This window comes from Artemia franciscana, chromosome 13 (genome assembly GCF_032884065.1).
Source record: "Artemia franciscana chromosome 13, ASM3288406v1, whole genome shotgun sequence".
Classification (NCBI taxonomy): domain Eukaryota; kingdom Metazoa; phylum Arthropoda; class Branchiopoda; order Anostraca; family Artemiidae; genus Artemia; species Artemia franciscana.
The window spans coordinates 12,343,888-12,361,891 of record NC_088875.1 but is presented as its reverse complement, the minus strand read 5'-3'; the positions used below and the strand labels follow the sequence as shown (position 1 = coordinate 12,361,891).

The 18,004-nt window shown below is 35.2% G+C and overlaps 1 protein-coding gene across 1 annotated transcript in view; it reads left to right on the top strand.

The window, feature by feature from the left end:
• Positions 1–18,004, top strand: part of LOC136034540 (metal cation symporter ZIP14-like) — a 91,664-nt gene that overhangs the window by 47,892 nt on the left and 25,768 nt on the right. The window contains exon 5 of the mRNA XM_065715769.1: positions 11,859–11,990. Within this exon, the coding sequence (XP_065571841.1) occupies positions 11,859–11,990 (132 nt within the window). The remainder of the gene's footprint in view (positions 1–11,858; positions 11,991–18,004) is intronic.

The window sequence follows — 18,004 nt, the reverse complement described above, 5'->3', positions numbered from 1 at the left end:
TTGGAAAACATTTAGAGTGGAGGGATCGGTATGAAACTTGGTGGGAAAAACAAGCACAAATCCTAGATACATGATGGACATAACCGGAATGGATCCATTCTCTTTGGGGTAGTTGGGGGGGGTGGTGGTTAATTCTGAAAAATTAGAAAAAATGAAGTATTTTTAACTTATTAGCGGGTAATTGGATCTCAATGAAATTTGACATTTAGAAGGATATTGTGTCTCAAAGCTCTTATTTTAAGTCCCGACTGGATCTGGTGACATTGGGGGGATTTTGGGGTGGGGGAACCTAAAATGATGGAAAACGCTTAGATTGGAGTAATCGGGATGAAAATTGGTTGGAAAAATAAGCAGAAGTCTTAGATACGTGATTTACATAATTGGAACGGATCCGCTCTATTGGGGGGGGGGGGTATTCTGAAAAATTAGAAAAAATGATGTATTTTTAACTTACGAAGGAGTGATCGGATCTTCATGAAACTTCATATTTAGAAGGACCTCATAACTCAGATCTCTGGTTTTAAATCTCAACCGGATCCAGCGTAACGGGGGGGGGGGAGTTGGGGGGAACCGGAAATCTTAGAAAATACTTAAAGCGGTGAGATCAGGATGAAACTGGATGGGAAGAATAAAAACCTGTCTAAGATACGTGACTGACATAACCTGACCGGATCTGCTCTCTTTGGGGTAGTTGGGGGGGGTAATTCTGAAAAAATAGAAAAAATGAGGTATTTTTAACTTACGAACGGGTAATCGGATCTCAATGAAATTTGATATTTAGAAGGATATCGTGTCTCAGAGCTCTTATTTTAAATCCAACCGGATCTGGTGACATTGGGGGGGGGGGAGTTGGGAGGCGGAAACCTAAAACTTGGAAAACACTTAGAGTGGAGGGATCGGGATGAAACTTGGTGGGAAAAACAAGCACAAGTCCTAGATACATGATTGACATAACCGGAATGGATCCATTCTCTTTGGGGTAGTTGGGGGGGGTGGTGGTGGTTAATTCTGAAAAATTAGAAAAAATGAAGTATTTTTAACGTATTAGCGGGTAATCGGATCTCAATGAAATTTGATATTTAGAAGGATATTGTGTCTCAAAGCTCTTATTTTAAGTCCTGACTGGATCTGGTGACATTGGGGGGATTTTGGGGTGGGGGAACATAAAATAATTGAAAACGCTTAGATTGGAGGGATCGGGATGAAACTTGGTGGGGAAAATAAGTAGAAGTCTTAGAGTGATTTACATAATTGGAACGAATCCGCTCTATTGGGGGGGGGGGGGGTAATTCTGAAAAATTAGAAAAAATGATGTATTTTCACCTTAGCAAGGAGTGATCGGATCTTAATGAAATTTCATATTTAGAAGGACCTCGTAACTCAGATCTCTTATTTTAAAGCTGAACCGGATCCAGCGTAATTGGGGAGGGGGGCAGTTGGGGAGAACCGGAAATCTTTCAAAATACTTAAAGCGGTGAGTTCAGGATGAAACTGGATGGGAAGAATAAAAACCTGTCTAAGATACGTGACTGACATAACCGGACCGGATCTGTTTTCTTTGGTGGAGTTGGGGGTGGGAATTTGGAAAATTGATGTATTTGTAACTTACGAAAGGGTGACCAGATCTTAATGAAATTTGATATTTAGAAGGATCTTGTGCTTTATAGCTCTAATTTTAAATTCCGACCAGATCCTGTGACATTGGGGGGATTGGAGGGGGAAACCGGGATTCTTGGAAAACTTGAAAATTGGGGTAATTTTATCTTACGAATTGATGATCGGATCTTAATGAAATTTGATATTTATAAGGAATTCATGTCTCAGAGCTCTTATTTCAAATCCCGACCAGATCTTTTGACATTGGGGGGAGCTGGAGGGGTAAATTTTGGAAAACACTTTGAGTGGAGGAATCGGGATGAAGCTTGGTGGATAGAATAAGCAAATGTCCTTGATCGTGATTGACGGAACCGTACTGGATTTGCTCTCTTTGGGGGAGTTGGGGGGAGGGGTTCAGTGACTTGGCGAGTTTGGTGCTTCTGGACGTGCTAGGAAGATGAAAATTGGTAAGCGTGTCAGAGAGCTGCACAAATTGACTTGTTAAAGTCGTTTTCCCAGATTTGACCATCTGGGGGGCTAAAGGGAGAGGAAAAATTAGAAGAAAAAATTAGAAAATTACGAGTGGGTGATCGGATCTTAATGGATTTTGATATTTAGAAGGACATCGTGAATCAGAGCTCTTATTTTAAATCCTGACCGGCATTAAGCCTCTTATTTTCCTTTTGAATCAATCTATTGATTCATAGAATTTTGTTAGAGCTCATACCATATGATCTCTTGGCTCTTAGCTCTTCATGCCTCGTCACAAGTGCCATATGAGCTCTTGTTCTGTAATTTAGTTGAATTATTTGTCTCATTTATTGTTCTTAATCTATGGTATATGACGACTTATACTTACTTATGACAAGACTGCCTGTCCATGCATTATTTTTTGCGGTTGATTTTTTTTGGCTATGCTTTTTGACATATGTAATAAGATGGATGAGTAAGGTTAAGGCCTCGTTCAAGTACTGATCTGTGTTAATTACTAAAGTAGGAAAAAAGTTTTCCTTTTTCCTTCTGTCTTTCCTTTTTGTTTATATGGTATTTTTTATATTTTGTTTTATGATTTGGGTTTGTTTCTGTGTTTGTGTTGTTGCACTGGTGATTTCTTTTTTCACTATAAAATTACACGTTGTGAAATTCCGGTTTCGAGCTCGAGTTTTCTTGGTACTCCCTACTTTAGGGACAAAATTTTCTCCGTTGAGATTACATAATGTAAAGCCTTAAGTTAAGCCGCTGCAAAAGGTTCAACGGCATAGATTGAAAGAACCCATAGATCTTTTATAGCCTAAATTTTTATTGTAATTGGTTGCTACTGCTGAAGAACTGATAAGGAAACTGAATTGCTAGTCTAGCCGCATTTGAACATTAAACCTTGTAAATCGGCAAAGAAAATAAATGCAAATAAAGAAAAAAGAGGCGAAACAATTTTGATTTAGACCTTGAGCAACTACATAAGTTTATTTTCAAATTTCAGTTACACTTCAAACTACTCAAATAAGATTTTTTCTTGTGGTATCTTGAGCCTACATTGCTATAATCAAGTATTATTTATATGCGCAATATAACCGTTAAAGCTACATAAGGCAACACTTGAATCTATATTGAATTTTCTAAGTAAACTTACTTCATAAGATTATACATAACATAAAGTCAGACATAACATAAAGTCAAAATTTAAGCTGAAGGAACTGTGGTGTAGTGTGAAACAAACATAAACATTCTACCCGTAAGAGTAACTGATTCCCAAATCTACTCCATCTGCTTTAAAAGGGGTCACTGTAATACCATGTTCTTTTACCAATCAATTGTCTTTAATAGAACCTACCAACCTGAATGACCGTCGATTGTGTTTTGCTTCTCTACCAAGTTGCTTTGTATAGTTGGTAAACAGGGGTGGTATCTATTGGTGGTGGGTTATAATATTATTTTTCCTGGAGTCAAACTCTCAAAAATATTGTTTGGTGCTATTTTCATATTACTTGGTCTGGAGGGATTACTTACTGCCACTCTTTGAAGGGGTATTTTACACCCCCTCCTCCTTTCCCTTTGCGTAGCTCATAGAGAAAGAAAAACATTAGACAGCGATAGATATTTTCTGACACTAAACTGGAAAAGAATGAAAAAAGTTAGAACGAAGAAAAATGAAGAGAAATGAGGTAACTCATAGTCAGTGAAGAAACGAAGAAAACTCCATGTGGGAATATGAAGAGACAAAGCCTAAAAAGACAAAATAAAAGAAAAGAGGTTTTTTCTCAGGTAACGGTCAAAAGAGTAACCCCTTGGGGGCGGCTCAGTGGAAATTTCGGCTGGAATCTTTTCATCTTCTTCTTGTTTCATTAGCAAGGAATTACCTCGTTTATCATCGTTTTCATGTTTTGAAAAGAAAGGTTTTAGAACTTAAGCCGACTTTCCTCGTAGATATGTTGTACAATTTTTTCTTTGCAGCAAGCTCTTGTTGATTCTGAGAATATAAATGACGACAAATTTCGCCAACGAATTATTTTACCTAGCATGAGGGACTGACGAAATACCATGACTTTGGACTTAAACGTTTACATTGTCATCTCTGTTTTCAGCATCTGAAAGGACATTTCCGACTAACTAGAACTTGACATGCTGAGACCTTCTAAATCCCGATAGGTATTACAATTATTTCCTTTGTTGCTTTGCTATATGCAACTAAAATAATTTTACAAAAAAAGTATATTATCAATGATGTATTTTAGGAATTTGACACTTAACCATGATCCTCCCCCCTCATATCGTTATGTTTTACTTCCATCCTGCATTTGTTAAGGCAAAGTTTGAGGCTATGGCACAGAACTAGCGGTGTATCCAGGAAGTGACACTACGGATAAAAATCATATATAGTGAAATGGTAATAATAATAATATTTAATGACAATAATGATAATAATAATTAAATGATAATAATCAATATATATATATATATATATATATATATATATATATATATATATATATATATCTATATATATAAAAATAAGTTGTCTGTCTGTCTGTGGATGGATGGATGGATGTGTCAGGTGACGTCACCTGAAAAAACTGGATTAGGTGACGTCAAAACTGAAAAAACTAAAAAAAGGCAAAAACTACAAAAAAAACTAAAAACTAATAAAAAAAATAAAAAAGCTAAAAAACTAAAAAAACTATAAAGGTAAAAACCAATAAAAAACTAAAAAAAAAACTGAAAAAACTAAAAAAAGGCAAAAACTACAAAAAAAAACTAAAAACTAATAAAAAAAGTAAAAAAGCTAAAAAACTAAAAAAACTAAAAAAACTAAAAAAAGGTAAAAAACTAAAAAAAATAAAAAATAAAAAAAAACTAAAAAAAAGGAAAAAACTGAAAAATAAGCTAAAATAAAGGTAAAAACCAATAAAAAACTAAAAAAAAAGGAAAAAACTAATAAATGACGACACTCAAAGAGAAAGCGACCAGGACAAAAGGAATGTTCGATTAGCAATCAACAAAGCACCGGGACACAGGGAGTATAAATGACGACCAGGACATAAGTAAAAAAAAAAAAACTATCTATATATATAAAAATAAGTTGTCTGTGGATCTGTGGATCGTGGATCAGGTGACGTCACCTGAAAAAACTGGATCAGGTGACGTCAAAACTGAAAAAACTAAAAAAAGGCAAAAACTACAAAAAAAACTAAAAACTAATAAAAAAGCTAAAAAACTAAAAAAACTAAAAAAAAGGCAAAAACTACAAAAAAACTAAAAACTAATAAAAAAAATAAAAAAGCTAAAAAACTAAAAAAACTAAAAAAAGGTAAAAAACTAAAAAAACTAAAAACTAAAAAAAAACTAAAAAAGGTAAAAACTAAAAGAACTAAAAAAGAAAAAAATAAATGACGACACTCAAAGAGAAAGCGACCAGGACAAAAGGAATGTTCGATTAGCAATCAACAAAGCACCGGGACACAGGGAGTATAAATGACGACCAGGACACAAGTAAAAAAAAAAATTAACAAAACTAAAAAGAAGGTAAAAACTACAAAAAAACTAAAAAGAAAAAAAAACTAAAAACTAATAAAAAAACTAAAAAATCTAAAAATCTAAATAAACTAAAAAAGAAAAAAAAAGGAAAAAAATAAAGGAGAAAAACAAAACTAAAAAACGAATGTATATACAGACCGGTACACCGGGATACAAATGACGACCGGGACACAGGGAATATAAATAACGACCGGGACACAGGGACACAACTACAACGAGGACACCGGGGGAAACAGGGGGATATAAATGACGACCAGGACAAAAGGAATGTTCGATTAGCAATCAACAAAGCACCGGGACACAGGGAGTATAAATGACGACCAGGACACAAGTAAAAAAAAAAATTAACAAAACTAAAAAGAAGGTAAAAACTACAAAAAAACTAAAAAGAAAAAAAAACTAAAAACTAATAAAAAAACTAAAAAATCTAAAAATCTAAATAAACTAAAAAAGAAAAAAAAAGGAAAAAAATAAAGGAGAAAAACAAAACTAAAAAACGAATGTATATACAGACCGGTACACCGGGATACAAATGACGACCGGGACACAGGGAATATAAATAACGACCGGGACACAGGGACACAACTACAACGAGGACACCGGGGGAAACAGGGGGATATAAATGACGACCGGGACAAAAAAACTAAAAAGAAATAAAAACTAAAAACTAATAAAAAAAACTAAAAAATCTAAAAATCTAAATAAGCTAAAAAAGAAAAAAAAAGGAAAAAAATAAAGGAGAAAAACAAAACTAAAAAACGAATGTATATACAGACCGGGACACCGGGATACAAATGATGACCGGGACCCGGGACACAGGGAATATAAATGACGACCGGGACACAGGGACACAACTACAACGGGGACACCGGGGGAAACAGGGGGATAACCTGACAATCTATTTATATGCAAAGACAATGGGACAGCAAAGAATGTTGTATATTCGCAAGTTTTACGTAGTTAAAACCATATATATATATATATCTATATTCACAGGTGGGACATAGGGACACAACTACAATGGCGCGTAACTATTATGGCGCGTAACGACTTACGCGCGCGGGGGGGCTTGGGGGGGGCGCGAAGCGCCCCCACCAACTAGGTGTTGGGGTGGCGCGAAGCGCCACCCCAACAGCTAGTATATATATATATATATATATATATATATATATATATATATATATATATATATATATATATATATATATATATATAAACTGCAGTTTTTTATTACAAAATTATTAATGCCTGATCTGAAAAACTCTAAGCCCCACCCCCTTGAGTATTTAATAACGGACCCTCAAAACGTGCGTGAAGGCCGTAAAAACTAAAATAAGCAAAACTTATATTAATTGGCTACTAATAAAATTATCATTCAATGTACAAGGAAGGCTAGGGCACTCGTATCTTTGTTCTGTCATCTGGCCCGCCGTACCATCTTTTGTGATCCTCCACTTTTTATACTGCTATCCCCTCAACTCCTCAATTGGTAAAGCGGTTTGATAATGAATCATAGTATAACTAATCTGTTTTGCCTGGCCTGGCAGCTAATTATTTGTGGAAAACACTGGTCATTACCGCATCGCCAAACTTCCCCAAGGTCCTGAATTTTTTCGTTCTTTTGTGAAAAACATGAGCTTAATCATACCGCCTTTTTCTTTTCGGCAGTTTATTTGTTATTTAGCTGGATAAAATTTTCTTTTGGCAAAACCTGAGCACTTGAAGCCCTTACCTTTTTTTTAATAGTACCAGTTACATACCAGATTTTAGTATTATCACTAGTCGTAAATAACCAACTAATTAAGATATCAGCTAATTAAAAGAGAATAATTTGTGTTTGTTTCTTGTAGCGTCTATTTAAGGATTAATTCCCAAAAGTATGGCTAAGTGGTAAAAATAGAAACTAGCGTCAGCTTAGATAAAAAACCACTAGCACTATCTAGCGTTTGGTGGTTTTTAGAGACTCTTAATTCTTTGAGCCTGAAAATACCCCCCGTGCTAAAATTTCGGTTCAAGGGCATTCCTGAAAGTTTCGTATCCTAATTTATTCATCTTTCAAAGTATCGGAAAATTTCTGGTCTGCAATTTTGCGCTAAAATGGTTTCGGAGCATACCACATATCAGAGTTTCTAACCATATCAGGTCTTTTAAATAGTTGCAAATATGTCTTTTCAAGTACTTTAAATGTAGGAGAGGGTAAAGAACCCTAATTATATCAAAAGTAGAACCAGCTTAGAGTCGGCTATTCTACATAACCTGCCATGATTTTCCCTTCCTAATTTAGGCCTACTTTCTGTAGAATGGATCTTTATTCAAACAATTTTTGAAAATAAGTTAACTCTCTTTAATTCTTACTCACGGATAAATTTCAATCCATTTAAATTCAATAAAAAATTTCAATAAATATCAATCAAAAATTAAATCCTATAAAAAAGCAGATTAAAGATGTCATTTGTTTACTTTTCTTGTGCTCGTTGAAATTGCAATTTTAAGCCCTGAAAAACTAAGTTTGGCACCCAAGACTATGACGTGACGGCCAAAAGACTTCGACTTAATTGTGACAACTGCCTTTCAAAAATGTAAGAAGATTTGTGTCGTTCAACTTCTTGAGGGTCGCCGTAGCTATATTGTACAGGCTTATTTGGAACAGTTTTAGTGAAAAATACTTGCAAAGGTTTATTTGAAAACAATGTGACTACATACCACGTGTGTAGGCCAACTGTGTTTTGTTTCGTTTTCTTTTCCGTTTTGATTTTTGCCACGCATCACCATCATTTTATCTCTGGAAACACGTTTATGAGTCTTTTCAGCTCAAATTAAAATCAAAGTTCATATCGAAATTGTATACCTCTAAGTTTTGATCCTATGCCCTAGTAAACCCAAGGGTTCACCCAATTCCTGTGGGTGCTCTGACCCCTTTCGTCTCTTAGGAAGGCCACATCTCAAAATTTCAAATCGAACGAAACCCTTTCCAACCGTACATAATAATAATACATAATAATAGCGACGAAGACCACACTGCCTTTCCACATAATAGAAAACTAGTGAAAGCGAGAATCGTAACAGCTAAAGAAAAAGGATGGAACAAACGACAGTGAGAATAACATTGGATTGTAGGCGAAATTTTGAACTGCAATCTGTATTTTGAAACAGGCAAAGACCTATTTGTTATCTATGAGCCTTAAGAAATTAAATGAGACAATGTATGAATCTAAACTGCAATAGCAAAAGGCAAGGAAAAAACTTTCTGAGATAAAGATGAACAAAAATGGACAATGAAATCTACGTTTGGAAGACAAGGAACATCGATGACTAGCCACAAAACAAAACTTTCTGAGATGAAGATGAACAAAAATGGACAATGAAATCTAAGGTTGGAAGACAAGGAACAGCGGAGACTGCCCACAAAAACGACCTAAATAGGTCAGGACGTTAAGAAAAAGTTCGTATTTTCACAGGATGGCTCTATTGACTTTGGAGTGGGGATGAAGGGGAAATCCCTCATCATTTGTCAATGTTTTCAAATATTTTTTCCTGTTCTATTCTATCCAATCAATCAAAGTCGAAGTTTTTGACCATGCATATCCATTTTTTCATATTTACAAAAAAACTGACTGCCACATATGCTGTCAGAGACATTAGTTAGTAATAGTTCCTGTAGTAGCTAAACTGTTGCTATCTCAGCATTTCGAATTGTGTTTTGTTACACTATTGTTTTCAATTTATTGTTTTTCATTTATTAAAGGTTTATTCTCATTTAAGATAGAGGTGCGTAGTAAAATAAAGAACATATTTAAAGCAGGCCATCAGTTGTTAGGCTGTATACAATATTTAACAGTTAGGCCTGTTTTTTTTTGGGATTCCCCGTAACCTCAGAAGCCAAATATTTGTGATTTTTTGTCATTTTATGATTTGTGATTAAGGGTGGGCAAGAACTATTTATCGTGTATTTTCTATAAATGATTCTCGCTTAAAGAAGATGCTTCATAAAAGAGCTGTTTTATTTGAATAATGTCTTTGAGATGGATATAAATGAGGTATTTATTTAGGACTTTGGAAAAGGATAATTTTTCGTTGCAAAAACGGTACATTTGTTTTCCAAATAGTGCAAAAACTTTCGATATTTTTGGCTATGGATTTTTAAATAGGAAAAAAGAATACATTTTACGAAGAATCTAGAAAATTATAGGGAAAAAATCCTGAGCCAAAAAATGTTTGATTATTTCTAGGATATAAAAAGAGGTAATAAAAGAGGTATTTTTTCTAGGGCCTTGAAGAAGGACAATTTTTCATTACAAAACGGCACATTTGTTTTCCAAATAATGCAAAAATTACACTTTTGGTATTTTTGGCAGTGGATTTTTTTAAATAGGAAAAAAGAATACATTCTATGAAGAATCTAGAAAATTATAGGGCAAAAATAACGAGCCAAAAAATCTTTGATTATTTCTAGGGTATATAAAGAGGTAATAAAAGAGGTATTTTTTTTTCTAGGACCTTGAAAAAGGATGATTTTTCATTATAAAAACGGTATATTAATTTTGTTCTTCAAATAATGCAAAAACATTACACTTTTGGTATTTTTGGCAGTGGATTTTTTAAATAAGAAAAAAGAATACATTATATGAAGAATCTTGACCTTAGCTTGGTAATACGGGACCCAGAGATCAAATCACGCTGCAGGAATGCACTGCAGGGCCGACGCAAGGACCTTAGTAGTCAAGAAGCGTCGTTAATTTTTAAATATGAAGAATCTAGAAAACTATAGGGCAAAAATCCGAGCCAAAAAATATTTGATTAGCTCTAGGCGTATAGGTTTGTCCCTGCTATATGCTTGGGTGAAATTATCGTCGTTCTTTTAATTCAAATTTTGTTTATTTTCCTAGTAAGATTTGGTAATATTAAATTGTTGCTATCTCAGCATTTCAAAGTGTGGTAGGTTAATTGATTGGATTACGAAAGTAAACATTGTATATATGTCTCCTACACTTTGTAACTTGTATTTAGTTATCATTTGTTAAATAGCGTTGTATTGACATTCTTATCTTAATATAGTTAACAATATGTAAATATTTGAAAATAAATATTGGATCAAGGCTTGTATTAACTCTTCACAAAATTGCTTGTAAATTGGATTTAGTAAATATGGGAATGCTTCTATTCGTGGTATTGAACAATAAAATTGTGAACACGAAATAATAAAAAGATAATTGATCTAATAAGAGTACTAAGAAACTTTCAGTAGAACGAAATGATACAAATTCAATATAGTTTAAATGGAATACGCAAATAATTTCAGTGCTTATTTACTGGTGCTATGCCATGTTACTTATGTTATATTATGGACTTAGGTTATGACATTTTTTTAATAAATCTTACGTAGAACACCATATTCACCAAATAAACGATTATTGCATCCTCTTCAAGAGCATTCGCTTGTCCAATTGTCCATTATATATTTGAGTTTGTACATTCAGTAAACTATATTCCAGTTCAGTGCTGCAATGGAAATTAATACCCACCCCTGTCTTTTTTTATATCATCGTCGATTACGCTGTTTGACAGTTTTATTCGGTACTCAAGTATTATACCAAACACAGTCGAGAAGATTGCTGAATGTAAGATCTCAGAAAACCGGTTTCATAGCAACAAAGACAAATGAAGAGTGACAGAATGCATTGGACTTGTATAATTTGGGCTATATATTTGCACATTAGGGGGGAGGCTGAGGTAAGGTTAGGTTACTTTACTCATATAGAAATGTAAAGCCCTTGCTTTGGAGAAACGCCCTTACTTACGATGTCTCTGAAAAAGCCTGAATACTCGAAAAAAACCAGAAAAATCACTACTTTAGTAAAAAGTGACATTTTTTTTTACTAAAATTTATATCTAGTTGCGGATTGTTTCTTTTTATGTCATAAATTTACGAAAAGTACCCTTTGCCTTTTTATTTCCCAAATTTCTAAAATGTGTCACCTTTTTGCCTTTTTATGTCATTGTGTCCCCGCACATGGGAATATGTTCTTTTGGCATAAATTGTGTCAAGTTACCAACCCTGAAGGTATGCTCTTCTTCAAAAACTGTACCTTCTTTTTTTCTCTTTTCTTCTCTTATTTTAATGCAAGAAGTTTTTGAGAGGGTAAAATAAGAGGGAGGGTGGGGTACAGTGAAAGAAGCGTTGATATTTTATAAAACTTGGACGAGTGTTTAATTTTGTTATTTATTTCAAGGCATACGGCATTATGGATCCCGAGTTTGACCCAGACCACGTTTATCTCAACAAATCACTACTCATTTTCGCTGGTTTTTGGCTATTTTTTATGATTGAAAGAACTCTAAAGATTATTATGGAAGTTAAAGAGGTAAGACATTATTTAAAATTAAGCTCTTAAGTATTTTTCTGTTTAAGAAAATGTTTTTATTTCATTTAGTAGTGCTAAAGAAAATACACATAATTTGCAGAACTACCGCAGAAAACATGTATCCAGAAAGCAAAGCTTTTTCGGGATTTCGTTTTGTCGACAGGGGATGATCGTTCGGTAGGGCTGTTGATAGGGTGACATCTAATATTTATGCGTAGATTCTATGCTATATATGTGCTATATTACTATATAGCACATATATAGCACTATAATAGTGTAACAAAATATCTATATATATGCTAAGATGACATCTAATATTTGAACGGCCGTATTATCTGGCCTTTCTGAATTTTATGGAAAATCTCTTTTTCAACTGAAGGTGATGCACTCTTTTAAGTTGGGGCTTGGAACGGAAAGTTGCCGTGGACCACCAAAATAGAATTGTAGAAGAATCCTTTTCTGTTGAAGCTGAAAAATATTGGCCTAAATATGCCTTTTTTCCCCATGTAGGCCCCCTCCTTACCTGAAGGGCTGGAACTGTGTGCACCTATGGGTTTGTTTGTTTTGGGCCAGTCTAGTGCTCTTAGGTAATGCATGTTTTTATTCAAAGGATGATTGGAATAAAAACTTTGCCAGAATTTTATGATGTGATTGGTTTCAGAAATTTTCAGACGTTAACTTTCAAAACTGTGGAATATATTTGTAATTACGACTTAATTTTTGCTTTATTTTAGTGATTAGCTGGGAACTTGAATTTTCATATGTAAGAATAAAAGTGCTGCGCTTCCATTTAGAATTTTTTTTTAATCTGTATCAACTCTTGTAGGCCTTGGAGCCAATGGCGTGGATTTATAAGAAACTTTGGGGGGGGGGGAGGGTGGCAAAGTCTATTTTTTGAAAATCTAGGGGTATTTTTATCATTTTTTTTTTCAATGCAAACACCAAAAAGGGTAAGTTTGCAGGTAAAATCTAGCATTACGAAAAAATCACCGCCCCTCCCAATTGTCACGATACTGCTTAGAGCGCATTGATTTGTGTTGTTGATGTATGCTGGTTTATTTGAATATATTTTTGAGAAAGTAGTGTTGACTGTCTGATATCAGTATATGAAATAAAAGGGTATGGAAACTTCTTCCGATCAAGTTGTTGTTACCTGTATAATTTTGTTTTAACATTATTATTATTCTTATTGACATACTTACATAACTGAGTCAAGACTTAGCCACACAAGTCCATTGCTTCCATATCTCCCAAAAATATAGCACCAGTAGTCGCTGGGCTATTGGGGCCCTCCTTGAGCGTGGTATTTTGAGTTCTGAGTTCTGAGTTCTTTATTTAACATTAAAATCCATAAACAAAAAAATTACTTCAAGACAATCTCCCCCATAAGGCTCCATGGCCGGGAAAGAACAGGGGAGAAAAAAATACCAACAACAAAAAATATAAACAAAAACCAAAAATTGAGTCGCCCACCTTAATAATCTCCAAAAAATGACAAGCTAGGCAGGGAGTAGCACATGATTTCACCAACTCAATTAAATATCCAACTCATTCAAGAGACATCAACTCCAAGGGAAACCGGAATAAAAAATAAAGACAAAACAAACAAACAAAATTAATTACTAGCTAGAAAATCTCTAACATAATTTTTGAACATACCAAACGAGTGGCAGCTTCGTACGAACTCTGGGAGCGTGTTCCAGATCCTGTTGCAAGCTGTCAGAGGGTTGAAGTCAGACCTCACTGACGGTGTGTGAAGAACCAGTAAATTGTTGGAACTGCGGAGATGATAAGTCGATTGATCAGAAACAAAAGATATATTATTACATAGGACAGCAGGAAGATGGCCGTGCAACTGTAAAAAAACGAAAGAAGAACAAGAAAGAAAATAGAGAGATTTCAAATCAAGCAAGGGTTTAAGTGAAAAACGGTTAGTTTCCTGAATAAGAGTCCTTGCTTTATCATAAAGTTTTGAAAGTGGCTTCAGAGACGAGGGAAAAGTTGACATCCAAATAACAGAACAATATGAAACATAAGACTGAACTAGGCTGCAGAACAAGAGTCTAAGAATCGACCCTGGAAATATATATTTGAGCTTTCTAAGGATTCCAAGACTCCTGGAGACTTTCATTTTAATCAGGTCAATATGATACTTGAACGAAAGATTTTCGTCAAGCAAGATGCCTAGGAATCGAACGTAACGATCCTTAGGTCTACTTAGAGAACCTCTTGATACATTTATTTCATTTAAATCAGGGCAAGCCTTTGAGACTCTGGAGAAAATGAGAAAACATGACTTTTCGACATTTAAGGCAAGATAATTTACATCAAACCACTGGATAACTCTTTCAAAAAGGGCTATCATCCTTGAACGAAGATCAGACTCAGTTCTACCAGTTGTGCCAAGAGTACTGTCATCAGCAAAAGCAATAAGTGTATCCGGTAAGGACAAACTCTTGTCACAGCTAGTAACGGACACTGGTTGACAAAGACGACAGCAAATGGTAGGTTTTAAATTTTTAACCGCATTAATAAGGTCATTGACGTAGATTAAAAAGAGTATCGGCCCAATAACAGATCCTTGTGGAACACCAAACTCTATTCCAGAAGGATTAGAAAAGTCCGGATGAACCGAGATGACTCGACCAGATAAATATGATAGAAACCATGAATAAGCATTCCCTCTTATTCCAATATGGGACATTTTCAGAAGAAGAATCTTGTGTGTTAATGAGTCAAACGCTTTTCGAACATCAAGAAAAAGAGCAGCAGGTATCAAACCAGAGTCAAGAGCTGAATTTAAATAATTCAAGAGAGTTGCACATGCATGCTCAGTTGAATGTTTGGCCCTAAAACCAAACTGAAAATCATGAAAAAAGAGTTTAGAATTAAGAAAATCAAGAAGTCGAGAAAGCATAGCTTTTTCAAAAATTTTACTAAACACTGATAAAAGAGATATGGGACGATAATTTGCAGGATCATTCCTTGATCCACCTTTAAAAAGGATGATAACACGAGCACGCTTTAGAGCACTTGGGAAGACACCATTTTCAAAAGAAAGATTGACAAGTCTCGTGAGGGCACACACAATGACAGGAAGAATGAACTTGACAACCTTAGTCGGAATACGGTCTGGGCCAGAGGATGAAGAACCCCTCAAACAATTGACAATTCTGGCTATTTCAGCTTCAGAGACAGGTTCCAATGCCATTGATTTAAGACAAGGTGGTCCTAGATAAGACCTAAAATCAGGTAGAGAAGAAGAAGGACTTACAGAAGAGGCTGTAGTTTTGCCGATATTAGCAAAATAGGAAGTAAACGCATCTTGAACTTTTAGCTCACCCTCTACATTTTTCCCGTCAATCACAACACTTGAAGGGACAGAAGGAGGCAGAAAAGATGGCCTGATAACAGAATTGATTACTTGCCATGTCTTCCTAATGTCTTTACCGCACGCAGAGAATTTTCTATGATAAAATAACGATTTAGCCCTTCGGCAAAGCGAATTGTAAACTCTTCTATAAGCTTTGAAAAGTTGAAGCCGGGAATCACGCGAAAATGGCTTAGAGCACCTGTAAGCCTTCCAAAGATAATTTTTCTTCCTCCAACTTTTAAGAAGTCCAGGGGTCATCCAAGGATTCAAAGGGGTTGTTCTTTTCGATGCTGGATTCGACTGGGGTGCATTACATGTATCAAAGATAACTTCTTTCAAAGAATCATAAAATGAATTAAACAAAGAATCTATGTCAGATCCATTTTTAGAAATACTCCACGAACAACCTGCCAACCGTGACCTAAGAATATGCAAGTCCTGATCATTAAATTTTAAAGAGGAAAAACCTGCTTCTTGGCTCCTCCTTGGCAACGAATCGGAAAAATCATACATGGAAAAAACAGGAAAATGGTCTGAGATATCACTCATCAATATAGAATTTCGCACCAACGTCAAAGATGAAAAAATATTATCAAGCAAAGAAGCGGTAGTGTTAGTTATGCGAGTTGGAATGCATGCAGAAGGTAGTGTTCCACAAGCGAGCATTGTCGAAAGAAAATCCAAGGACGAGGATGACCTCCGGTCACACAAATTAAGGTTGAAGTCGCCCATAATTACAAGTTCACATGAATGAAGTTGGATTATTTCCAAGACCTCATCAAGAATCTGAAGGAAAGAGAGAACAGACCCACTAGGAGACCGGTATATATTACCAACAATCAAAGCTTTAGCTTGGGTTTTAATCTCAATAAATATGGATTCAAAAATTCCTTCTTCATTTCTTGACAGGTCATGTCTAACAGAGTACGGAAGACATTCCGAAACATAAACAGCAAGGCCACCTTTAGCCATCCTACTTCGATTCAAATATTCCATCTTGTACCCAGGGAGATGCAATAGAGATTCGTTTTTTGAATCAAGGAAAGTCTCACAAAGACCAATGAAGTCAGGGTGGCCACTACGCACTATTTTTTTCAACTCATCAAACGAAGAGCAAAGACCCTGAACATTAAGCTGAAGTACAGAGAATCTACCATCTCGTTTGGATACTCGATCTAAATCAGATACGTATTTACTACTAACTGAAAAATGGGGATTTGATGGTGATTTGTTAGACTGACCTACTGAATTATTTATCAAACTAAGAATATCAATTGGGTTATTTTGAAGATGAGATAGTCGCTCACCCAAGGAGGAGATGTCACCCAAACTAGAGTCAGACAAATTAAAAAAAAAAATACAAACTATGATCCATCATGCGCCACCCACCACCCAGCTTGGCATCTTCATAACAATGACATGTGGACAGCAACTAGGCAAACAGAACGATGAACTCATTTTTTGTGAAAAAAGAAACTGAAACAGAAAAAATAAAGGCCAAAAACAGAAAACTTGAATAAGAAAAAAACTTGTATACAAAATGAAAAACAACAAAAACATAACTAAATCTCCCAATCCAGGAGAAAAATTTATATATCATAACTTACGAAAAAAAAAACCAAAACAACAACAACTAACAAACATCAAACAAATCACTAAAAAAAAATGAACAAATCACACATATTACTCATCACCTCCGACTATCACAGCGGGGGAGGGAACCACAGAGGTCGTATTACTAGATAGTTTAAAGGGATCAAAACATGAGTCCTCTATTCGCAACCAAGTCTTACTCTTTGAAGACTTTTTCGCTTCAATCCATACACTAATCCCTTTCGTTATTACTCGGGTTTCAGCAACTCTAGTTGAAGTGTCAGATGACGTACGCAGATTATAGCCGAAAGATAGCAGTTCTTTTCTACGACGTGCCAATTCACGCGGGAGATCGGAAGTGATACTTTTTCCAGATCCCTTCAGCCTACCACAATTTTTCATAATAGCGTCTTTATCTGCTAAGTTAGCCAAAGTCACGAAAACTGGCCCGGCTTTTAGTGTAGTCCTAGACGTTGCCCTAGTATTAGAGCCTGGTGGTTTATTTCCATTCAAACGATAGCACTTGACGAAGGGCATTGAATTTGCGTTACTGACTCCTAATTCAGAGAGAAACTCACGAGTAGCATTTTCTGAGTTACCACCTTGAACAGCTGGTATACCGTGAAGTAGAATATTCTGTCTTTTTGAAACAAGTTCAACTTGAAGACAAGACTTTTTTAGATTTACTACTTCGGTTTTGAGAACCGTATTTTCTTCTTTGAGTTCCAAATTCTCATTTCGCAAAGCCTCAATTCCCTTTTCCAGGCTAAGAATCTTCGTCATAAGCTCAGTGTGTTTCTGATCAAAGTACGACTTCGTGAGAGACATCATAAAATTATTCAATAATCTCCCCTAGATTGGCTAATAACCAAATCAAAAATCCATTAAACAGAGACTTACTGGCAAGTGTTCAAACAATTCAAACAGAACAAATATCCTAAATAAGCAATAGCATCCACCAACGCGCACTAGCTCTGAACGGAATGAATGCTGGCAAGCAACTGACTCTTTTAAGAGTCAGTTAAGGCTTCCCTGTCTCTTTTTTCTC